Raw genomic sequence first — 25,203 nt, 5'->3', positions numbered from 1 at the left:
CATAGTCGTATGATTAAATTAATCTACTCAACACACAAAAATGGAGTCAGTTTTCATACACACAAGGAACAAGTACCAGCACACACCCTTATTTTCCTTTTTTTCCAGTTTCTCCCTCCTTTATTTTCTATTTTTCATAGCTCTGAAAGGATAGATGAGAAGTTAAAGAAACTAGGAAAGATCCCAAGCTAATAGATCAGTGCAGACAGCCCTATAAAGATCAAACTCTGTCACCAAATATGATACATAACCCTTGTTAACATCAATGGAAGCTGCATGCAATGCTATTCTAGATTTCAGGGAAGTATTTAGTCATATTTAATAGTGTGACATGTTATAGGCATAATTCTTATGAAATCAGTACACTGATGTCAACATTTAACAGTCACAAAATCTGGAATAAGGATGTGAGGATAAGTCATTTCTCCTCCACCTCTCTGTTCATTCAGAGAAAGTATTTATACTCCTAGGGGAGTTCGCATAAACTCCTTTCCAGAACATTTTTAGAAACTACTTCTTCACATTCTATTCTGTACACTATAGCACCAAGTGGTTGTATTTTGTGTTTGTAATCCCTCAGGAAAAGTTTCCAATGACAAAAATAAGGAGAAAATTAGTACGAATAAATGTGGTTTCAGGATTTCCATTTCTCTTTTCAAATTGAAATCTGGCATCCAAGCTAGCTGACAGATGTCCTTGTAAAGAATTACGTAGATGTGTTAAGGAGCTGGATGTTTTTTCCTAGTTAGAAGTTTTAGTCCACCTCTAAGTGATTTCCATTTAAAATAACAATATAAATGAAGCATTGGATTCTTTCTAAGTTTTACATAATTGTGCAGCTTTATTTTATTTCCTTTTTTTAAAATTATTTTTATGTAAGGCATAGTTTAAACAAGCAAGTTAGTGCTTATAAATTCTTAACTGGAATCACAAGGGTGCTTACTTCCATCAAAATGTACCACATCATTAGCGCTAAACTTGACACTAAGCTCTTCCTTGCACCATACACAGCATCCAGTCGAACTAGAGCAGCCAAATTGGCAATAGAAATTTGTCTTCAGTAACACAATAATTACACGGGGCAATACGGCTGATCCCTACCCCTGGTGACAGCTCAGAAAAATCCACTGTATAATTTCCAACAAATGCTTTTCTTGTGAAAGAGAAAAATGAAAGAGGCACTAAATATGTTGAAATTCACCTTCCAAAAAAGCAGCATGACTGTGAGAGAAGGCCACCCTGGCTAATAACCTGTGGCAGTGCTTAGTAAGATGTAAAATTAAATAAAAATATACAACAGGTTGATAATCACCAAGTTCTATGAAAATCTGGTTACTCCAACCTTTTCAAGTGTGTGTAAAAAAACTGCCTTCAGACCCCTGAGTGTAATCCCAAAGAAGACGACAACGCTTTTAACTATGTTCCTATGAAACATAGCTAACAGCACATTAATTTACCAACATCTTAAAACAAAAAGATGTAAACATCTACAGAGTTTAAGGTAAAGCAGTTTTGTAAACATTAACTGCGGATGATAATGTTATTGTAATAATCACAGTTCGTCTATGTCCTTCATCCAAGCCAGGAGGCTCGCAGCTGTACAAAGTTAATAATTGCAGCAGTGTTCAGGCTATTTTCAGTCCTGTACAAATTAATGTGTCAGTAGGTAGGTTTTGTCTGTCTACACACTAAGGATGTTGTTCATTTCCCATTTTTGCGTTGCTTTACTGGAGTCACACTCTGAAATGAAAACTTGATGGAGGACTTCGGAGCGATCCAAGCACTTCCCTGATGGAATGTGAGTAAATCTGTGCAGATTCTGGAAAACAAAATCATCAGGAACATGTGTTTTTTTTTTTTTTTTCTTATTTTCTTTTTTTAACATTTTCTTCACAACTGCAATATAGCTATTTACAAAAGCAGGCTTCAGGGTCCCAGAACAGAGCAGCTCTATACTCATTTTACTGTTTGTTAAACCTAGATTTTCACAGCCTTCATATTATGAAATGTTTGATATGTGTAGGTCCACTTGAAACGCCTCGCATTTCTCTTAGGCAACAAACTGCTAAGAAAATGAGGAAAACTGTGTCTAAAATGCTTCCAGCTTTTTCATCCATCCTGTAACCAAAACAAAAGATTAACTCTTGAGGACAGCTAACTCACTGGGCAGATGAGAACTGACTTCACTGGGCAGATCCTCCTTTGATTAGCCCTCACATGAAGCAACTGCCCAACACCAATGTTAACCACACTGGGAAAAAAAAAAGCCAGCAGTAACTTTGTTCCCTGTTTGACTGCTAGAAGGAAGAGAAAAAGGTATGAGAGCAAGTCTGGCCTCCGGAGCAACAGGAGGCTGCCTAAGTAACTGCAGACCTACAGTGCCTAGCACATTCAGGCTGAGACTCGCATGTCGGGCTCCTGCCATATCCCCCGTCCTGCCATGCCCGAACCTCATGCATTCGCAAAGCGGCCTGCGGCTTCGCTACTGCTTGCTGACCCTGTGTGCCAGATGCAGCCCTGGTTTGCTGACCAGTTGCATCTAGTGCGGAGAGCTGTGGAGCAGAAGAAAACCCGCAGCGCTGCGGCCGGGCTGGGGCTCTGCAGCCCTGCCCCAAAGACACGCTCCCCCCGGCATGGGGACCCTCTTCATCACTCCATCACTCCCACGTGCACATCCAAATGTTGGTTCCGTTCTATACCTGCTCCTGCTGTGTAGCCAGACATGGGGGTCCTCTACTTGGAGAGGTAAACAGATGCCTCAACAAAAGCAATAAGCAGACCGCTGCCAGCTCTGTTCTGGATGTTTGCTTATGGGCACTGAAGCCCTGCTGCTGCTCGACACTGAAGCAGCACAGATGTTATGCTCACCAAACTGGCACACAAGCGTTCATTCCAGAAAGAACCAACCAACCAACCAGATAAAATCTCTTGGCAGCTTTCATTTACACAAGGCCACAACATTTTTCAGCAGTTCATAAGCATTTCATTCCTTACACCCTCCTCATTAGAAGAAACGGTCATACCCTCCGTACTGCACAACAGGGTGTGCCAAATTTCTAGTATCTGCTCGGTTACACACCCTTGGTGGTCCTTTTTCTCTCACACCCCCCCTTTTTTTTTTCCTTCTGGAAGCCAGTCAGTGTTTTGTTCTACAGCCCAGACCATGCCTACTGGGCTTCCTTATAACTTGCAGTAATAAGCAAAAAATTACACAACTTGGTACCACTGTGGAGGAAATGGATCTTCTTGCATAAAAGAAATGCTTAGAGAAGAGCCAAGTAACATGCTGGGACACACTAGAATGGCTGGAGAGTTAACAAGTGCTATATATTATTCCAATAGTAAAGCAGAAGTCGGAAGGCACTGGAACATTGCTTATTATTTTTAAATTTCAGGTTTAAAGAATTTTGTCTGTCTATATGGCACAAGAAAACTGGGCGGAAATGGCATTATGGTGCTTGATACTTCGTAGCTCTACGCAAATACCAGAAAAAGTGGGGGGGCTTAAGGGATAACAAACAGATTTCACGGCACTCAACAGTGCCTACATCTTTCAGACAAACACAATCCGGATAACCAGCTAATGAATTAATAAATATGCAATATGCTAGATAGACTGAAGAAAAATTGACACAGAAGAGTTTCTTAGACACAGAACCAAGTTATGTGTGGTTATATCCAAGGATAACATCACCCTTAGACTACTCAGTCTCATTTTTTAAGAGACAAGCAGAAATATAACCTTAGACATTTCTTAAAATAACACTTTCAAAACTAGAATTCATAGAGAACTTACAGGTGTAGTGACTAAATAGACTGTAGCAGCCCTCACACGTATATCAGCCAACATTCCAAGTCTTTATTAAAAATTCATAGATTTTGCAATAGCATTATAATGGCGCCACACCCAGAATTCACAACAGAGCATGTTATTAGAGAACAGCTAATGAACAGGAAAAAGAAAGGCAAAGACAACACAAAAAGGCAGAGTAACGCTCTATTTACCTATTCCTATGTAGGCTTAAAAAGATCTTCTGTCTTTAACCTGAGCGACACTTCAGTTCAGACCTCCCAAAATTAGATCTAATATTGACCCTAGCTGCTAAATGCACCTCAGCATTTAAGTAATCTTCTCACAGCATCCATTAGATAAAGAAACTTTCTTGACCGAAAGCATACAAGCAGAGAGGGTGATGGCACAAAAAGCTTTTAGAAACTGTCACTGGTAGTAGACATCCTCTTTGCTTCCTCAGAGACAAGTGCTAACTCCTAACACATCTGTGGCAGCATATTTTCCTTAAAGATTTTGCTACAGAAGACAGCAGCTAGAACCTCTTTCCCCAGATGAAGTTTTCCTGGTAAGCATGGATTTCCAAGAATGTGCAATTAACAATTTACTCTACTTGGCTCAGCTAATCTCGTCGTCAATCTTTATTTTCAGACATACATAAAGTAATTTTAAGAAGTGCAAAAAACCAGGATGCAAATTATAATTTCTTTTCTGCTATATATCTGTTGCATACCTTGAAGTATTGCCAGTCCTTGTATTCATTCTGATTACAGTGTGTAATCATAACTTTGGATCCATCCGGTCCTTTAGTTAAGCACTGATCATACTGCATGAGTTGCTTAGCTTCATTGATTCGGAAAAGCTAACAGAAAAAAAAAAGCCACCTTTTTAACAATTGACTCAAAATAACAAGTATTTTAGAAACACTGAAAATACCAACAAAATCACATCATTCAAAATATTCCCTGGTGTTATTACATTTATCTTTCAGGAGGGCTCTTTTTTTACATGATGTAACACACTTCTTCTATCACAACACTCAATTTCATGGATAACTTTCCTGTAGGATTCAGAAGGCTAAGAAACTTACCCAGCAAGACAAAAATGATAAAAATAAAGGCATCCCTATTTGGGAGACTTCTGAAAGTGTTTGATTAAAAGCCTTTATATGATTTGATGGCCAAACAATCCACTATCTTTCTAAAGGTCTCATAGCAAGTCCTTGGTCCTGGACAGGAATTTCATGTGAAGACAGTAAAACTTTGGCATTTTACCCATGGAGGAAATCAAACTAATGTATCCAGATACAAAAAGATTATCCTAGCTACTTCTTGCAAAATAATTGCTACAGGGTTTTTGGGGGTAACATATACAGAAAAAGTAGTTCAGGGAACTTTTTCATTAAATATCAAAATAAGAGAGACATTTCCATGGGCTACTAAGAGCTAACCCAAATATGATTTTTAAAAGCATCATCCTGCATGTGATTTCATGACTGCCATGACAAAACTTGCCTGGTTCAAGTCTACATCAGCATAAATAAGGACTTTAAATGCTGAAAAGTTTTCCAACTGAAAAAGGAGATGTAAATACAGAACAGTGTGTTTGTGTGGTAGTGTGGTGTCATGGTTTAACCCAAGCCAGCAACTAAGCACCACACAGCCGCTCGTTCACTCCCCCCCAGTGGGATGAGGGAGAGAATCAGAAGAGTAAAAGTGAGAAAACTCATGGGTTGAGCCATCAGTCTGAACGTTCCCCGCTTCCTTCTTCTTCCCCCAGTTTATATACAGAGCATGACGCCATACGGTATGGCACAGCCCTTTGGCCAGTCTGGGTCAGCTGTCCTGGCTGTGCCCCCTCCCAGCTTCTTGTGCACCTGGCAGAGCATGGGAAGCTGAAAAGTCCTTGACTGGTGTGAGCACTACTTAGCAACAACGAAAACATCAGTGTGTTATCAACATTATTCTCATACTAAATCCAAAACACCACACTATACCAGCTACTAAGAAGAAAATTAACACTATACCAGCTACTAAGAAGAAAATTAACTCTATCCCAGCTGAAACCAGGACAGTGGGTGGGTTTGTGAAGATACAGGTCAAACACGATGGCAGCTTGGATTGCAACCATTGATTAGTAATTATGTTCTGCCAATTAATTTGTAAATGAAGCAGAGACAAATTTTTGTTCAATTTCTTGTCTCCTGTGGTGGAAGACGAGTCACTGCACAAAAGTGTTTTATACTTCCATTAGAGCAAAACAACTTTGTGAAATAATTGAGTGAGGGGATTGTTTCCTGAAGGATTAATTATTAAGTGAAGATAAATGATGAATCAGCAGCAACGCTAAGAGCTGCAGTTATTCTAATGCAGTGATATGGTTGCTTTAAAACACAGTTCTTGCTTTCTCATGGACCTGCTTCACTGAAGAAGAGATCGTGAATTTGCCTTCAATTTTGTAGCGTTTGTGTCTGAAATGACATTTTCAGATTCCCGTATTTTAGCAAAGTCAGTATGCTTATGGAAAATCCCTAACTCCCATTTTTGTAGCTGGTACCTAAGTGACTTTATGTACAGGCTTAACAGAAAACTGGCCAGTTATCATCCCCTGCAAGCAATTCTCCTTCAGACTTGCCTCCAAGCTCCTTACCTGGTTTCCTCCCATTCTGTGGCACGGCCCAAGCTCAACAAAGCCACCGTTGGTGTGCCCCATGCTATCGATGCAGTAAGTGGTTTCAAAGCCTCTAATCTGGAAAGAAGGTTTTGCACTCTACATTAGTCTCAAGGAAAAAATAAGCGTGAAGGAGTTCAGAAAATTCCCACTTATCTTTCAAACCAGAAACAGATATCTGCCAGAGTAATATGAGACAAACCTGCATATGAAATTTAAATACTAATGTTAACTGTTCTGGGAGATGGAGCTTCAAGCTGCCCATGCTAATTTGTGGGCTCTTACGTGAGTTAGAGTACACTGATAAAGTGAGAGTTGCAAAGCTCAGTTCCAAATTAATGCCACCAAAATGTAGGACTTTCAAGTATTTTAATTTATTCAATCTCCTATCAAAGCATGTTCAGTCTCCTAGGTCTTCATAAATAAAGCAGGAGGGCAGCTAATTTGCTCTCATCTTGCGGGTGAGAGAAATGTGATGCAGAGCAGCTATGCACAGCCGTTACTAAATGCAGCCAGGCACAGCCCACTGACCCGGCTGCTCAGAAGTACCTTCTGCAGCAGCAATTACACAGAAAAAAAGAGATAAAATCGATGAGGGGGCAGGCACAGGCATAGGAATACAGAACAAAAGTCCTGACAGAAAGCATGCCTGAACTGCTGATTATCCCATTCCCTTCTCAGAAGGGCCAGCAAACAGCTTTACAAAGACTTTATGACACAAACAACATTCTTTCCAGACCTATTTTCTTTGCCAGAGCCTCCTCCTTCTTCTTTGTGACAGCAAAAGAAAGTCCAGAGGACTAAGCTTAGACCTGACTTCCAGAGAGCGTTAGGGAAGATGAACCCCACACTTTCATTCCCAACAGTTTGCAACTGCAATTAGTGCAGTGTTACAAACAGGTGGGGAAAAAAATGTCTCAGATGTAGGATAACTGGCAGCCAGTGCTGAAAAGTTGAAGAAAACTTCAGAGAAGTCTCTAAACTTCCGACTTTCCTGTTACTTCACCAGAGCCGTTTGCTTTCATCAGGGATGATCTCCTGCACGGTGGCCATTACTATTTTATTCTCTTCAGATACTTTCACCTCAGTGAGTAGTAATATATAACATGCCTTTCTAATCCTTTATGTGGATTCAAAAGGAGGTCTAAGGCTAACGTAGTAACTGATGCTTTGTGCTAGCTTTTAGGTGAGAAATAAAGGTGGCATTGTTTACCTGGTCCCTCAGAAATGAGACTATTTGTATCCCCTTCCACCATGCACATGCTCTATATCACTAATTCCTCAGAGAAGTTAAAGATAACACACACTTGGCCATAGGAAACAGCATAGATCTGTACTTTCTAATGCTCTTTTGAAGTTACAGAAACGGATCCATCATATCTTGGGAAAGGAGGCTGTTAAATTTGGTGGGACACAGGACTCCTTGCCTGCTAGTGAGACAATTTTCTGATTTTGCCTCCATGATCTACAAAAGTAAAATTGATAGGAGAGACAAGGCAAGGCTGGAAACAGCTGAAAAAGGAAAAAAACAAACAAACAAACATAACCCCAACTCATCTGAAAGCAGGCAGGTGACCTGCAGTAAGAGCTCCTCGAGGTGTGGGCTAAAAGCGAGAATGAAACAGGCAGGGTTCAGCGAAGTGTCCTCCACCTGCCCGGTGACATGCTGTGTCAACCACAGGAAAATGCTGAATTTGTAACCACATCCTTAATTTAGCACAATCTTACTCTTATACATTAACGCTGGAGATGACTGTTACAGAATCATCTCACACTATTACATGCAGATAAGGTATTTACTAAGGCCATAACTGTACGAGTACATCACAGGCTAGCAAACGTAGGCAGAATGTACTCCACCTGGATTTCATGATCTATTCTCTAGGCCTTCATAGAAAAAGATTTTCACCTATTAATCTTTGCCAATACTCCTACACAAGCAGGATTCGCATTTTTTTCTTTTAAAGAAAAACTAAATTCCAATTACAGAAAAAAGAGCTTTAGACGTAACTGAAGAAAGGGCTAGAGATAAAAGAATACTTCAAGGAACTATGGAGCTAATTAAAAAAATTGTACCTCTTACAGCATATATATTTTTTTCCTAGGGTTATATCTCTATAGTTCTCTGGCTAGTATTATATACCTCAGTATAGCAGTAATCAAAGAGCCTGTTCTCAGATTGATGTCAAGTAACAATCGCTTCCTTTTGAATTCCCAATTTAAAAAAAAAAGCTCCTAAAATAAATACAGGTTATGTGCTGTACTTACCTCTCCCCAGTCCACGTTTTTAGGTGGCAGTGGATAATATGAAATTATATCATATGCTATTTCTTCCATAAACCACTTAAAACTTTTGCAGTTGTGGTCTTCACGGAATTTTTTCAGCTCAGATATATCTCCGTAGGGTAGTGCTTTTGTCTCCGGCCGACTGGCATAAAAATAATCTTTATATTCATCCCACCACACTTCTACAACTCTGACGTAGTTCTGTGAAGAACAAGGACATTGCTGCTACCTCAAACCACACACAACAGGTCAGATGTAACTGCATGTTAATTACAGAAATTTAGGGATTTCTCCTCTTAAAAAGTGACAGCATGAAATTATTTTATAGCCATTTGTCACCTTCAGCAGATTATACAAGACACATGCATATTATTTTCAAATGACAGTTTAGGACTGAAGCCAGTAAAATAAACTGGCTTGCTTAATGAGAGTATGTAGTGTTTTTCTATGTTAAGAGAATGTTTATTTGAAAATAAAGACTCTTCAGTTACAGGTGCAATAAAGCGTTGCGATCATTTGCTGTGTACCAGAACTGCAATTCAGAGTTTGTATTCACCTTCTACAGCTTTAATACAGACAATGATATGCATTAATCCACTAAGGGTGGAAAAATTAAGTCTTAAACGGGTCAGCTATGACACACCAAGAAGATTTTATCTTCTTAAGTAGTTCATTGCTGCTTGGAGAAGGGGAAAAAATGGATAGCTCGCCTGGTGAACAAGCCCCTCCCTCACATCTTTTTTCTCAGTCTCTTTAATGGCTCTTATCTCTGTATTACCTGTACATGTTCTAGATGCACACCTCACTTTGTACAATTCTTCTAGCATTAATGACCTGGTGTTAAAACAGTCTTAATAGATCTGACTAAAGGCACAAATTATCGTGCGTTTTACTTTATTCCACATCCAGCATAAATTGAACAAAGCTATAAAAAAAGCACGTTTACTATGGGGATGGGAGGGTGCTCAAAGAGGGAGAAAGCTACTCCTGCATCCTGCCTTGTACAGAGAAGCAACTTAATATTTAAGAACACTCAGCAGTGTGGTGTTGTATTCAGTAAGCAGACAAGCAGAAGGGGTTTAGATATGCAGTAAATATTTTTGATCAGCTTTCCAGAAGAGTGAAATGTTTTTTATAATTTCAGACAAGGCAAACAAACATCTTGCCTGCACTGAGCAATGGAGCTATGATTTGCTATCCTGGCTCCCATTGCTCTGTCTCTACTCCCAGCTATGCCCATTTCCCCCCACCCTCCCTTGAATGGGTCCTAGTGCTTGTTTGATCAAAATGTTTATCAATTCACATTACTAATAGAGGAGTTTTTTGGGGGGGGAGAGGTTAGTTCTCTACCATTAAGTGAGGCTGGGACATTCCCTTTTCAACAGAACCAGCTGCTAACTTGGCTCAAGCCATACTCTGTAACCCTACCAGTCGTCATTGTCATAGGTAACGTCTAGGAAGGTAGCTCTGGGAATGGAATTTACAAAGAAATGGGTCTTTGGGAATGGGATTTACCAACGCCAAAACACTGCACAAGAGGAAGTTTAAACCAGGCAATAGGAAACCTTAACAGGAGGGTTGTCTCTCTTCCTGCTGGTAGGTGGAAGCTTACACGAACCAGCTTTTCTTGATTCAAGTTATCTTCTTATCTATCTAAAACTGTTGTTATCTAAAATCAAAATCCACCCTCAAGGTTGCAGCAAAACAGTACCTTTAATGTAGGAGAAGACCCAACGTACACAGGGGGTGGATTTCCTTGCCAACCCTGGAGACGATAGATGTGTCCAACACGAGAACAGGGAACAAACAACAGTTTTCCCCCACATTGCCAGATCTGCAAGTTAAAGCAAAGGTGGAGATATTAATATATATGCACATGAATTTCAGACAGACAAATAGATAATAAATTATGGAAGAAATGTCAACTACTTTTCTTACTATACCAACTGTGTGATATATTTAAATATTTTCGCTTCAAATGTAAGCATAAACATAATAGGTCTCTGAAATGAAAGGCTGTTGAGTACATCTTCAACTCAGCCATGAAATTACTCAACTAAATTACTTTTCAAAAAAAGCTTTTAAAAAAGTCTGCTATCTCATTCCATTGCTATTTTAAAACAACAGTAATTAATGAGTGCACGAAATCTGGAACTGGGTAATTTTTATTATGACAGAATTAATAATATTTTGATTTTATTAAAGCAATTCACATACCATCACTAAGATGGGTTTTGATTAGATGCCCATCACATTTAAGTTTTTCTTCATGAAGACTAGTAGGAGATAAGGATGTCTTTAGTAACTCATTGTTCCAAGTACAAACAGATTTTTCTTTAACTATAGTAGCCGAAAATAAAAAATGGGTAAAACGTATCACCAGTCTGAAATTCCCTCCCTCCCACACGTCCTTGGATAATCCATTTATGGGGAAAAGAAAACATACCTAAATCTGAATTTAGTTCCTCATAGTTTTGACAAGTTTGAAATGTAGCATCAAATCCCAATTCAAGCTAACTTTGGGGATGTTCCAAATTAGTCCGAATTCCAGATTAAAGATATGATTTAACAGTATTAGGAAAGATGGGCAGAATAGTTTACTTCCTTCATTGCACTATCATATGAATTTTCTTAAGTTTCATCAAAAAAAACCCCTTAGAGTGCAAGGCCATTATATTTGCTATCTAGGAGTCAGCATGCAAGACTGATAAATGTTACTTAGTTCTTCTGAAGATTGGTTGTGATCTACATGAAACCAATTTGGAGGTCTCTACATAATCAGCACTTCAATTACAAAACTACTGTATGTAATTTCAATCATGATTTAGCTCTAAGCAAGACGGAGAATTAGAAGGATAAAGACCCTGTATGTGTAACATCCTCAATAACTACCTTTTGCATATGGATTTACAGCTGAGCAAGTGCACTCAGAGCTTTTCCTCAAAATCATGAAGAGCAAGAGTAGCTAGGGGAGCTCTGAATGTACTTTTAGTAAAATTCAGCTACAATTTCACAGATCGCTGCTGAGGATATTAGATGTCTCCACTTTTGTTTGTTAATTGGGACAGATTCCTGCTGTCTGCCACTTGTGTCATCATGAATACTGAAGCTAATGATTATCATCTTACATTTCCTGCTAACTGAAGAGCATGCATATGCCTAGGAGTGAAAATAAAATCTTCTGCAGTGATTATGAATTATGCAGTTAGCGCTTCAATTATGAAGACTTCTCTTGTAAAGTTCTTGAAATTTTGGAAAGTATGAGAGATCGTTTTTCACACATAAAAATGGTAGGGAGGAGGAAACCAGGGCAGATTACTTTTTCTTTCATCGCTATATACTTTAGAGACATCTATGCATAAACTGAGTGCTACTTGTTTTCTATAATCACTTCCATTAGAAACAGTATTTTTCTATACTCACCATGAGAGCACTCAGTTCCCCCTCATAAAATTTGCCAGTCTGGTTTCAGATTAGATATTTAGGGTTGTGTGTCATCCCAAACCATTAACAAAATCTAGATTACTCAGCATTTGGGTCTCAGCGCTAGGCCACCTCTCTGAACACTTCTGCCCCAAAGCCCAGAAGGAAACATTGAGGACACGTCTGCCACATCTCCTTGCAACAAAACCTACTGGGCTTCTTGAGACAGACGTGGTGCAAATCAGAGGTAGGTCTGTCTGAACTCCAAACAGAAGTATTTACAGAAAAAAAATATACGAAACTGAATTAGTTTTCAATTTTTGCTGTTACCTTGTAAGAAATTTCAAAATTTTCACCACCCCAAATTTGAAGACCCGGATCATAGAGACCCAGTTCAAAGAAGAAATCGCGTTCAATGGCAAACAATCCACCAGCCATTGCAGGGGACCTGAAAGAGGAAGACAGTGTAACTCTTTCTGCCAAAAGGGTATGGTAACACTTGGAGAAAGCATTGATTAAGGAAGCAATTCACTGTTAGCATATAATAAAGATTAGACAAATGGCAATACACTGAAAAATCATAAAGCTTTGTCATCATCTTCCAGTGATTTTCTGAAATGACATCTGTATAATTTCTAGTGGAGTCACAGATTTTACTGTTTTGTTTTGGTTTTGTGTGTGGTGTTTTTTTTTTTGTTTTTTTTTTGAATTATACAGAATTTTGATTGGAATTATCCATTCAGCCAGCCAGCATGATTCTAGTAAAGTAAAAAAAGATAAGAATCAGTGTGGCAAGACATTTCTCTCTTGAAGGTTGTTCAAGTTTCTGAGGTAACAGATGAGACCGTAAAGCTTATGCTCTGAGGAGCTGCCACATTGAAACTTATTGTCTATTACACAAGCAACACAGTTTTTCCAGCTAAATGATACCTTTCTATCCTCTCCCTCTGGCTTTTTTTCTACCACTGCCATATGAGACACTTTTCATTATCCTCAGTGAAATTTTTAAGAGGGCCTGGATCAAGTTCATCATTTCTCTCTCTTTTTTTTTTTTTTTTAAATGGCTCTGTACATCTCTCCACGCATGCCAGGGTTCAATTAGCAAGCTTTAATGTGTCAAAAAGACACTGTGATTTGTATTAGACCATGTTTGCAGGATGGCTCTATCCAAAATTCTTTGGTTGTTTGCTCACGCTGAAATAGAAAGTAGGCTACGTTAAGCCATTTCCAGCACACGTACCAAGCATTTTTCACCTGAGGATCAATAAATATATAAAAATCCTAATGGATAAAAGCTGGAGTCCCCACTAAGTTGGCAATTTAAAAAAAAAAGCTGGTAAGGACAAAGTGAATTCTTTCTGACTTCAGATGGTCTGCAGCACTGAAAGGAGGAGGATCCAGGAGTCCAGATCACTCTGGGGAGGCAAGCAAAACACAAGCGAAATATTCCTGCATGACCAAAGTAACGAGAGATGGGTCATTTCTGGCGCTATTCAGTCTCTTCATTCCATTAGATTTTTAACTTAGTCGTGCTTCTTTTAACAGTAATGATTATGTATTTCCCCTCTGCACATAAATGTCTGGAGGAGAACTGCTTAAAAAAAAATAACCTGCAGGGTTAGCACATATGCCCTCCACATAGCAGGGGCAGGGCAACAACAAAACCAGAGCTGCTGGGTCTATCAGCTGAGCTAAGCATGACGGTTATCAGTTTAGTTGCTCTCCAAATCACCTGATCAGAAGCTGAGTTACTCCTAAATGTCCCCTTGTACTTGTCTGCCTACCGCATTTTCCTCCAACAGGGCTGCTGCATCGCAGAGGTACAAAGGGTAGGAAGCCAGCGAGCACCGCAGGGAGAAGCACGCTGCATAGCACAGCCCTGCGGCTTCCCTGCATTTTTGGTTTTCCTCAGCACCATCAAGACTCCGCAAGTGTAGAGGTCTCAGATGCTTAAGTTTCAATCTTCTTTCTCCAACATGCTGTCAAGCATGTTAAAGAACACAGTAAAATACACATAAGCTCAGTAGTTTATTTTATGGGATACGAAGAGGTAAGCATAATGTTTCTGAAAGAAGGACTCAGTCCTGAGGCAATTCTCACATTAAAAAAAGTTTGCTTCTGCACTTTAAGATGTTGAGTTTTGCTTGTTTGTTTGTTTTCTTTTTAAACTGGGCAATCCTGGCTACGGTTTCAGCAAGACTTTTACTTAGTCTTATTTGCCTTGGTACTGCTGCAACAAAATGCATACAGCCTGGAAATAAAAGAGATGGAGGGAATGTCTCTTTTTAGAAGCAGCATTGTAACTCTGAAAGTATTATTAAAAATAAAGTCATCTTTTAAACCATTCTGAGAACATGTGTTCTGTGTTTCTGGAAACAGTTTAAAGGGTTTTAAGACCTGTTTGGATGGTAAACACAGAACACAACAGTGATGTTTGAAATAGTTTATCCCCCTCTAAGCGAATATTAAAGTTCCAATGTGGACAGCCTTGTCAGAAAATGGTATTATTTATACTGTATACAAAACAGATCAAAGCTTCATAACTTCCTTGCATGTGTTGCCATTTTAGCAGAGAACAATCACGGGTGAGGATAGGGAATTACCAACATCAGTTCTTACAATGTTTAAATCATATATACAAGCAATAGAAGACATTAGATTCTGAAGATGTGAGGATTGCTTTCAAATGTAGTAACACGATTAGTTAAGTGTGAAGGCGAAAGTAATAAAAAACAGCAGAACCACAGTCTCCCAGTCTTGAAAAGCCATCCAGAAACCCTAGTTTCTAAGCTAGGGTTTCTAGCCAGTTTCTGCTTGCTGGGAGGAACACATACCCCCCTACAAAGCAAAAGAAAAAGGTGGGACTTCTGTGAAAGTTATTGGAGTTTTCCCAGAAAATAAAGTGGTGGTTTTTTCTTTATTTTTTTTTTCATGTTATGTGTATTAAATTAAAATCCCCACACATACTGAGACCTTAGAAAATATCTAGCCAAGATTCTTAAACAGTATGCTTCTTTGTCAGATGTGATCTATTATGAAGCAAGTGGGAGAAATATCACAAAAGGGATTTTTCTGATGCACATGCATAATCCATGAGCTGTATGCATGCATCAAGCCGTGACAGCAGGCTACAGATTTTATGCATTACTGGCTATTATAAATACTCACAGCATGCTTGTTATTTCAAATCAAATGGTTAAATAAGCACAGTTGTTTCCAACACTACTTTTAAAAAAGTATCATAGCTAAATAAAGTTTCCCCTGGAAACAAAATCATACAATATTTTATTTTGCCAAACAAAACCCTGTCATTCTAATGTGCACCCTATTAACCACACAAGAGCAGGAATGGAGAGGCAGCACAAGGTAGCAAAGGTATTTTGAGCACATAGTCAGTTGTGGCAGACAGGTCTAATTAAACAAAGCAGCTGGTGTGGTTAGAAATATGAAGATTTTCAGGGTAGAATTCCATGCAAGTTTTAGTGGATCAATATCGACTTCAGAAAAAAAGAAACGGGTAAGCGATTTAGTGATTACCGATACGGTTCAGTTTTTGTCTTTCTGCTTTCCTTCTCTCGCTTGGTCAAGGGAACCCTCTTCCATAGCATACTCCAATCCCACGCTCCTCTAGCAAACCCATCTTCGTCACCACCCCCTTGTGGCACAATCTTATAAGTGTTGCCGTCTATGGCATCTATAAGCGGCACAGTGCATGTGGTTCTGCAGGGTGGTGGATGGCAGCAGGGAAGACGCGGTTATGTGCAAGGACCCGCGTGGCACACGTGCACCGACCGTAGTTTATGGGAAAAGAGGGGGGAGGGAGGGAAAAACGAAAGGGTTTAGACAATTATTCATTACGATTCACAGTATGTAAACAGCTCTCTTTACCGATAAGGCTCAGTTTTATGTTTTCGTTTGGACTTTTCCTTGTGGCTTAACGGAATTCGTTTCCATAGCAAACTCCAGTCCCAGGCCCCTCTGGCAAAACCATCTTCATCCCCACCTTGTTGTGGCTCAATGGAATAATCATTCCCATCTATGTAATCTATTAGAGGTACAGTACATGTAGTTCTGAAACATTTATAGAAGGGAAAGAAAGAGCAAAATACAATTTCAGAAGAGTAATCTGTCTAATCTGAAATTTACACCATTAATCAATAATCTTATAGAGCAGTTTATATGAAGAGTGACTTGTAAACATACTAAAAAAATGAAGCCTCATCAGAAGAAAAAAGAGATAGTCCTTTCTTCATGTTGTTTTAAGAGGTTCTGAAAGCAGAAAAGTTAGGTCTGAAATGCTAATATATCAATTCATTTACCAATACTTTTTCCTTTATGTGTATTTCTTGACTTCAGTCTTCTAATAAAGCACTGCTGGAGGCAACACAGGAGCTTTTAGAGGGCTAGGGTTCTCACCAGTATTATTATTTCTCGTAATTTCTATTCATATCAGATCTTAGCTGTCAACAAGTATGATAAACTCTTAGCTTTTACTAGCATAAATATGGATTTTTCACTATTCTGTCCTATTCAACCGCCCTGGAAATCCAACCTCTCAGGATAAAAAAAAAACATTCCTGGTGCTCCTAGCAGCAGTCTTCAGTAGAATTTTTCCTTTTTAATTTGCAATGGGCTCCTCATTGTGATCTATCATATAGAATATTCACCAAGGAAAAAGACATTATCTTGTTATTCTCCCCAAATTTTCCAAATGAGTTTCATGGTGACCAAACTTGGAGCACTTCCATCTTTTTAAGTGAAATCCTATGATACAGAACAACAAGGTGGTGGTGGGGGGAAGAAATGCTAATGCTGTGCTCTTCTTTGAGGCCGAAGTGGCAGTACGCTTCGTCCAGGGGACCAGGGCTTGGAAGAAGGCTGCCGAGCGCTGCCCTCCGGCACCGCATGCCTCAGCACCCCTGGTCCTCCCGTAACCTTTGCCACTGTGGACGGTGCTGGAGGATGCCTCTAAAGCTGCCTGTTCTCACCTGCCTTTCTTGTGTAAAAGAGTAACACACACTCGATGGAAGCACACAAGCATTTCCACCTTCTGTCTAGTATCCTGGCCCAAACATAGTCTTGAAGCTGAGTTGCAGCCTTTAAAACACACAAAACCCACCTCTTCAAGAAAGTTCTGGTAGTACGACAGGTTAACAAACAGTTTTTAGGATTAAGCAGTTATTTTATGGGATTAAAGAGTTTAAACAAGCACATGGTTTCCTAAACACACACACACACTCCCCGACCACACAACCTCAGAGTGCGGTAGCACACAGCAACAACAGCAGTTCAACAGCTGGAAGAAATGAAGCCCCTGGGGATCTCCCTCCTCTGTCACCTCTCGCAGATCCCACGCACACAGTGTGGGCATTTCCACCACTGACTCCTAGCAAGCCTCTGGGCTTGCAGCAGAGACAGGCTCAAGCCCTGGCCTCGGTTCGCTACAGGCAATGCTCCAAAGTGCTTCAGAGGAAACAAAGAACACCATATTGCAAGACCAAAGATGAGAAAGTTATAAAACTGTTGAGATTACAGGGGCTTTAAAACCCTGTTAAATCTAAATACTTACTGCTACTGTTCCTTTACCAAAAATCACATTTTTGTTTAGTTATTTTGTTTAATCAGGCTCCTTATTCAGCTAAAACAGAACATTTTTATAACAGTCCCTTGGATTGCTGCGAAAGACAAGAGTTGTCTTATATGTAATCTATACTAAGCAAAATATTCAGTATGCTTGTTGAAATAAACCATCTGGAGATTTATTTGCCTGACTATTTTCCTTCCTCCTTACATAAATTTTATGCTGGGAGGTAATAAAATCATTATACAGCAAATATTGATATAGTTTGATATAGATATATATTGATATAGATATAAAACATACTGACTATAGTTTGAAAAGTGAAGACTGTTACTGTGACTTTTTCTTCCTAAGAGGCCAGACACTAAAAACAACAGGAGAATATTACCTGTCCTTAGATATAGGAGCTATAAGTGGAGCATACCAATTAATTCCCACCTCACAATGGGCATCAAGGTAAACCAAAACCTACAAAAGAAAAAAAAAAAGTCATTTCTATTTCTGTATACGAGATCAAGATGATTTAATTTACATTGAAAACCTTCCATACTATAAAGAAAAAAATGAAGCTTAAATGAGTAAAATTAATCTCTTTTTAAAACAATATCGATAATACGACATCACGTTTCTACGTGTCTATTTGAACATAGAACCATTACCACCTCTCCCCCCAAAAAAGAAAAATAAGACAGACTTGTGTTTGAACTGGCTCTTACCCGTCCAAGTTTAGCCTTCTGGGCTCCAATGCTCCTAGCTTGGATTAAACCTTCTCTCCTCTCATTTCGAAATACCTTTACAAGGCCGTTCCACTGCTTAATATACTCATCGAGCCTCTCTTTTAAGTGTGCTATCAAATAACAAAGAAAAAGATTATTTTAGTGAGGTTTAATAATAAACAGTTTTGTACTCTTAATACAACCCAAATCCAACTCTACTTAAACCTGAAGAGAGCAAGACTTGGAGCTCTCTGACTTCATGGCACAGGTTTGCCTCTGCCACAGCTGAAGAAAAAGCAGCTGAAGTGGTTGGCCGCACCACAGGGGAGCTGGGTGGACAATTCCCGGTCACTTCAATGTATCCCATAGCGGCTTTCAGGTTTTTTGCCTGTATTTCAACCAGGCAGAGAAGTTTCTACACTTAGGCCCATGATTCTCTCATCAGATAATGTCACATGTACAGCTGAAGGCACCGCTTTTCAGTTAAACATTTCTCTTCACTCACTTTCTGCCTCACAAAATTTTCTGTCAGTCTATTAAATCTGGAAACCTGAGACAGAAACCCATCATACTCAAATTATTGCCCTCTCTCATCTAGACCTGCTCCCTCTTGGGGTTGGGGTAGTCTTATGCTAATCTTCTAATGAAATTAATAATAATTTGAGGGCCAGAATTGCAGTGAACAAGCTGTGGCTCACCATACTGATGAGACAGGAAACCTTTAGCCAAAGGGACTTGGTCAGTAAAGGGATGAGTAACCGCATAAGAATCAAGATGGGCTACGCTTAAATGGTTACAGATTTGTATTTGCACATTGGTCTTTGCCAAACTGATCTGGAAACCGCATTCCTACCGCACAGTTTGAAAAAAGGATCTTAGTGTTGCATAATATTTTTGCACAGATGATTCTGTTGAAAAAACTCACAAAGGCAGAAGGGCTGGCAGTCAGGCGCTTGCTGTTTGAGGCTACGCTGATTTAACTACTGGCGTTCACTTAAAATCTATTTTTGTACTGAAAGGCTCGAAAGAATTGCCTACAGCTTCAGTTTCTCTCAGTTGGAAAACCAAAATAAGCCACCTAAGCTACAGCTGAGGCACCCACGCACCGGTTTGCACCAGCTCTGGGGGGCAGCTACACGCCATGCCTGTGCTGATCCAACAGGAGAGGGGACGTGCAGAGGGGGAAGGGGAAGGACGTCCCCTTCAGCAGCAACCAGCCACCAGGTTGCTTCAGCAGCAGTGTTTTCCGCACCCTGAACGAAAATGGTTGAAGTCTGGAGCTTGCTGCAACTTACGTTTCAGCATGTTTTGTATTCTTGCCAAAAGCATTAAAAAAATCCCTAGTTTAAACAAAAGCTACATATAAATAATTGAAATAGCGATGGTGTTTTTTGGAAGTGAAGTTTCCAAACTTGAAAATTCAGCAATTCTACCAAACAACAGACTTCTGAAGCCACCATCTTTTATCCCTCCTCTTCACCTTTATAAAAGAATAAGTTTTCTCAACTAGAAGTTTTACATATCCTCTTCTCCTTTCCCACACACATTTACAGTTTCTTTTGTAAATCCTTGTGTGTAAGGAAAACTTCAAGGATACATAAATATCAAACTAGAGAAAGAAAAATTTTATCTCATATGCTGTATAGAATAACATGCCATGTAATACATATAGAATATATGATATGATAGCTGCGATATAAATTTTTATAGGATAAATTCAACAGAGTTATGAGGTCACACTGAAGTGGTACTAAGAGAATCTTCATACCACATCATTATTTATTCTGCAAATTCCAAGTACATGTTACAGAAGGGCTGTCAGGAATGTTTTAAAGATTTAAATCCTGAAGTTATTTCCAGCTCTCCTGCCTATGAAGCCAAATGTTTTAGTTATCAAATGTTCAACTACGTAAGGCTCACAGGGAGCTGTAAAACCCTGTCATACTGACTGTGTAAAGCTTTTCTACAGTACAAGTCTCAGGACTTTGCAGTCCATTATCTGAAACCATGCCAGGGCTAGCAGCAAGTGCTATTTCCCACAGGAAAACTGAATTCCCGCCCCCCCCACACAGACTGCATGACAGTAGTGTATAAAATCCTGATACTTTTCCAGTTAGAAATACTGTTTGGCGAGCGTTAAATTTTATTCACCTAGAATGTGTATTTACGGTATCTGTCAACAGCCTTACAGCATTCCGGTTTTTGTTCAAAAATATATTTTACCTTTCAAAAATATTATAACCACCAATCTGGTCTTCCCTTCTTTGGGTTCTTCTCTCATGTCTCAGTGCATGATTAAAGCATGAATCAATGTTTTTAAAAAACACATCCTTTCTCCAAAAGATCTTAGGTATTGCAGATTATGGGGGGCGGGGAAGGAGGAAAGCTGGTTTTTTCCTTGACTCATGGATGTCAGTTTGAGAACTAGAAAAATGGTATCACAAGTCCTCTGTAAAGCAGCTGCCTCCGAGTCCCCTGTACTGTAATACTACTAATGTGGGGCTCTCAGCTCTTAAAAATCACTAATTAATGCTTCAGTTTCCCCACTGTGAGCATGGTTAAACGAGTTAATAAAAATACTGTTACCTGTCTATGCTCATTACTTCCCTTTTGGTTATTTTATGGGATGCTCCATCAGTGGGAAATATAGATAGCAGTAAAGAAAAAATAAGCAAACACAAAAGGCAGACAAAGCAAACACTACTAGGAACACTGGTATTTACCTTGCAGTCACTCTTTAGAGGTGCACGGGCTACAAAAGCGAGCTGCACCAGCTGAGGTACTGACCTCTATGCTTCAGAAAGAAATAAAGCTGATACCTAAATACACAACAAGTAGTCACTGAAGACCTATATACACAACTGTAATTGTAGGGAGCTTCTGAAAATCTAGTGTTGTGAATTCTCATTGCCCTTCCAGAACAGCTGTATCCTCCACACAGCTAGCACTCACAGCAAAGCAAACTGTTCATCAAGAAACACAAGAAAAACTGGGAACCACCCCCCCTCCACGTGCAGCAGCGTGGCCACACTGACACGGCAGTAGAAACTGCTGCAACACTTCTTGGACTCTTAACATGCATTAATACACAAGTCTCCACTGAAAATACCAGAACTAGCATCATTCAATCAGCTTGGCGTCATCTTCTTGTTACAGTTCCCTTTGTATTTTGACAAAGGAAAAAATGCCCGAGCAGAATCCAGCACATCTCTGCGTAGTTCTCCACAGTCAAACCCTGCTGTTTGCAGAAGAGATTAAGGAAGGAAGGGAGAGTGTCGTTCAGCAAAAAGACTGCTCCCAACTGACTTTATACAAAGAATTACAATGAAAAGAACATTTTCCAAGCATTGCAACTGTTCCACGCTATAAAGCATAACATATATAAGCTTCTACGCAGTTGTAACTCCCTTTGGATGAAAGAGGATTTCTTGTAAAGAAGAACAGGCAGGACTCTTTATGAGCCAGCATTTAGAAGTGTTTGCAACCACTACGCTCCATTTTAATTTCATATTGCTGGGGAAGGTGGTGGCTAAGAAATAAGGACAGCTACATTGAATGTGAGCAAACATCTACCCGGTCCAGGATCTGTGTCCCTCAACATTGGTCTCAAAGAGCATAAGATGCTCTTTGCCGGGTGGAAAGGCAGATATGAAGTGTGCAGTCTGAAAGCAGGTGGGGAAGGAGAAAATCCTATATCTGTGCTGTCGGCATTGCTTTTCTTCTGGCTGGAAGAGCAAAAAGCCACCAGCAGCTCTGCTATGATTAAGAGTGTTCGTGTTTTGCAGCTCTCCTAACAACTGGAGATCTCTTCAGGCAGCTTGGCACGCTCCGCAGCCTGTACTAGTTCATGCTTCTCTCTGGGGAGAAAGAAGTGGAGCAAGATTCTACTCTCTCGGCCATTTTTCATCTAGAATGCAATTTGGATTGTTGAAATTAAGTTAATTATGTTTACCAAGTAATAGCCTAAAGCAGTTTGAAGAATTATTACAGTGAAACAGTACAGTTGAAGCAAGGTGTTCAGAGCCATTCCAGTCCGTGCTTGTTTTACAGTCACTCATACATGAGAAAACTGCATCTTGAGCTTGCTTTACTGAATTTTCTGATTCAAGAAAGTTACTTGGGAAAATGAAGTGTGGGAAATACAGACACAAGGGTCTGATGGATGTTAGGTCCAGGTTAGCTGTATCTGCTAACCATTCATGCATGAGCAAAGAGCACAAGTAAAGTTCTGTATTTCAAAACAAATTTCTTGAAAAATACTGCCTTCATTTAACAATCATCATATATTGGAAAACTGTAGTACGAGTTGTTACGCCAGACAAATTCATTCCATCAATTACATATACATAGCACAGAGTCAGCTACAACTCCTGTGAAACCCAAGTACTGAGTCCAATCATTAGCGAAAAAATCTGGTAGTTTTCCTAGAGACCATCAGTGTCATAGTTATTTTCTACGGCTAACTCTGTCCCTGAACAGCTCTGAAGGAAAGCTGTGATCCCAGCTGAAAAGGAGAAACACAGCACATGTCTGCTGACTGAATTATTAAAATTATATCCCTTAGGAGAGAAGATATTTTTGTTTTATAGTGTGTGTGTGTACCTAAGCCAAATTCTCAAAAGCTGTAAAAGGATACAGGAGACTATAATGTAGTGTTCAGTATCTTTATTAGACTAAGCCAGATGTAGTCAAGTTTACAATACAGGTAACTTTTCCTCTCCTGTAAAAACAAACAGAAAATGATACCTACCTACCTACATGTATGATGTAAAAATTAACATGCAATAATTATTTTTAATAGTGATTTATACTCAAAAAAGGCAACCCTGACTATGCGATGAGTTTGGTTTTAAAATCTGTACTGGGTATACCTGCAGAAAACAACTCCTCCTGTGAGGCTGGAACTGGGAGAAGCCCAGATCACTTGATAAAACAGAGAGTTTCAGAACAGAGTCATCTGCTTTCCATGCCACTACCCAATTCAGCTATTACAAAAACAAAGAGGAGGGTACAGGGAATGTATCCTATGCTGCTGACCAGTTCAAACTTGTCCAGGCTCCTAAGAGCCGTCACCGTCATCGTCTAGAAGAGACTGTCATCCTGCACACTCAAAGTTATGCTTTTATTTATGCGTCTAAGTCTTTTTCTCTGTCAACTTCTATTCAAGAACTATGCTGCAATAAAATCTTGCAGACCATGCAGCTTTGGTGCACTGTTTTGAAATTTGTTTAAAGTTTAAAACCAGACTGGTTTCCTCTATATAAATCATCTTATATCTCTAGCATACCACATTCAGTTCTTCTCTGTATTCAGCCTTGATTTGCATTAATGCTGAAGATACCACCATTAAAGGGAAAACATCAGCATATGTTTATAAGAATCACACATAAGTATATACAACATGACTATAAACCCAGACCACAATGTATATTACAAAGGAAGAGGAAAATCTCTAGACTTTTGAAAACATTGATATACAGGACTCAAAGAAAGGCAGAAATTAAAAACACACTTAAATTCTTAAAAGACACCCCCCCAATACGAAACAATAACCACCTCAACATTATGTTCAATAAAAATAGGATGTTAAAAATTAGAGACAGTGAAAATGAATCAGAATAATTCAGTAGCCTTAGATACATTTTTATTACAGTACTAAAAAAAAAAAAGGCATCTGGATTCCTACATGGAATAAAGAAAGAAATTATTTCTAATAGGCTTAACTCAAACTCCTCCAATACTCTTAAAAATACTCATTTTCACAAGGGCTAAGAAAGGTACTAGTTACCCCAGCCTTCTACTATATACAACTCCACAACTGTGGAAGAGAGCGCACTACAAATCCTGTATTTCAAACAGCTGAATTCACACAAAGGATTGCCACCTTTATGAAACCAGTTCATCAGAAAACAGCTTTCCCTTCACTGAAAACTGAAAGGACCGTGAAGAAGCAACTTACTTTTCTTGCAGAGTCAACTCAATGCATGGTAGGTAATAAATAAAACTATTTTTAAAACAAATGAAATTTCCTTTTCTGCAAGTAGTGTGTTAATATTCCAAATATACCTTTGTTGCTAAAATCATCAATCAGCACAATTTCTGCCAAGTATTTCCTTGGTGTTCTCTTAATGACACTGTGGACTGTCCTCATGAGTGTGGACCATCCTTCATTATGGAAGACAATGACAACGCTGGAGGTGAGCAGGTTATCATCATAATGCCAGTACTTGCACCTGTAAAAAGATTTGATTTTATTAGTTTTCACATTATGATTTACAGAACTGCTCAACATCATCTTTGTGCAAATGAAATCTTCACTAATGGCTATCCTTTAGATTAAAGGGGGTATAAAAGGTAATACAGCTTAAGTGCATCACAGAAGTACAAGGCCCAAATAGCAGCTTGCTTCCAGCCAGCAAGCCTTTTTTCCTCCTGAGAGAGATGGGATGTAGCTGGTGAACAACGACTGCTGCCTCAACAGCTACATGCTTCCTCCTGTGTAGGTGGATGGCATTGCACAGACCCAGCCGAGAGACATCCCTACCACCACCACCACCACCACCTCGCTGCTTGTGCGGCCAGTAGAGAACAGTGGAAGAAAGCCCCAGACTGTGGCTGCCAAGATGGAAGTCTTCTTCAAACCACCAGATACCACGATTTACGATGGACCATGCATTTGGCTCACCTACTGCATAACACACAATAAGACAGTGCTGTTTCTTTCTAAGCCTCTTTAA

General features: G+C 39.4%; 1 protein-coding gene across 3 annotated transcripts in view; it reads right to left on the bottom strand.

Annotated features, from left to right (window-relative positions):
• Positions 1-1,412: 1,412 nt before the first annotated feature.
• GALNT7 (polypeptide N-acetylgalactosaminyltransferase 7) overlaps positions 1,413-25,203 on the bottom strand; it is a gene marked incomplete at its 5' end in the record, with an annotated part of 72,854 nt that continues 49,063 nt past the window's right edge. Inside the window, 11 exons of one of the 3 annotated variants that reach the window (XM_082316167.1) lie at positions 1,413-1,819; positions 4,524-4,652; positions 6,440-6,538; positions 8,729-8,947; positions 10,458-10,580; positions 12,500-12,617; positions 15,707-15,889; positions 16,058-16,240; positions 18,139-18,218; positions 18,467-18,597; positions 24,533-24,699. In XM_082316167.1, the coding sequence (XP_082172293.1) occupies positions 1,682-1,819; positions 4,524-4,652; positions 6,440-6,538; positions 8,729-8,947; positions 10,458-10,580; positions 12,500-12,617; positions 15,707-15,889; positions 16,058-16,240; positions 18,139-18,218; positions 18,467-18,597; positions 24,533-24,699 (1,570 nt within the window). In that variant the 3' untranslated portion in view covers positions 1,413-1,681. The remainder of the gene's footprint in view (positions 1,820-4,523; positions 4,653-6,439; positions 6,539-8,728; positions 8,948-10,457; positions 10,581-12,499; positions 12,618-15,706; positions 15,890-16,057; positions 16,241-18,138; positions 18,219-18,466; positions 18,598-24,532; positions 24,700-25,203) is intronic. The other 2 variants (XM_082316168.1, XM_082316166.1) reach the window with 2 other exon arrangements.

Source organism: Platalea leucorodia (assembly GCF_965183815.1).
Source record: "Platalea leucorodia genome assembly, chromosome: 6".
In the NCBI taxonomy this organism is placed as follows: domain Eukaryota; kingdom Metazoa; phylum Chordata; class Aves; order Pelecaniformes; family Threskiornithidae; genus Platalea; species Platalea leucorodia.
The sequence above is the reverse complement of the archived record's forward strand: the minus strand, read 5'-3'. Positions and strand labels throughout refer to the sequence as shown.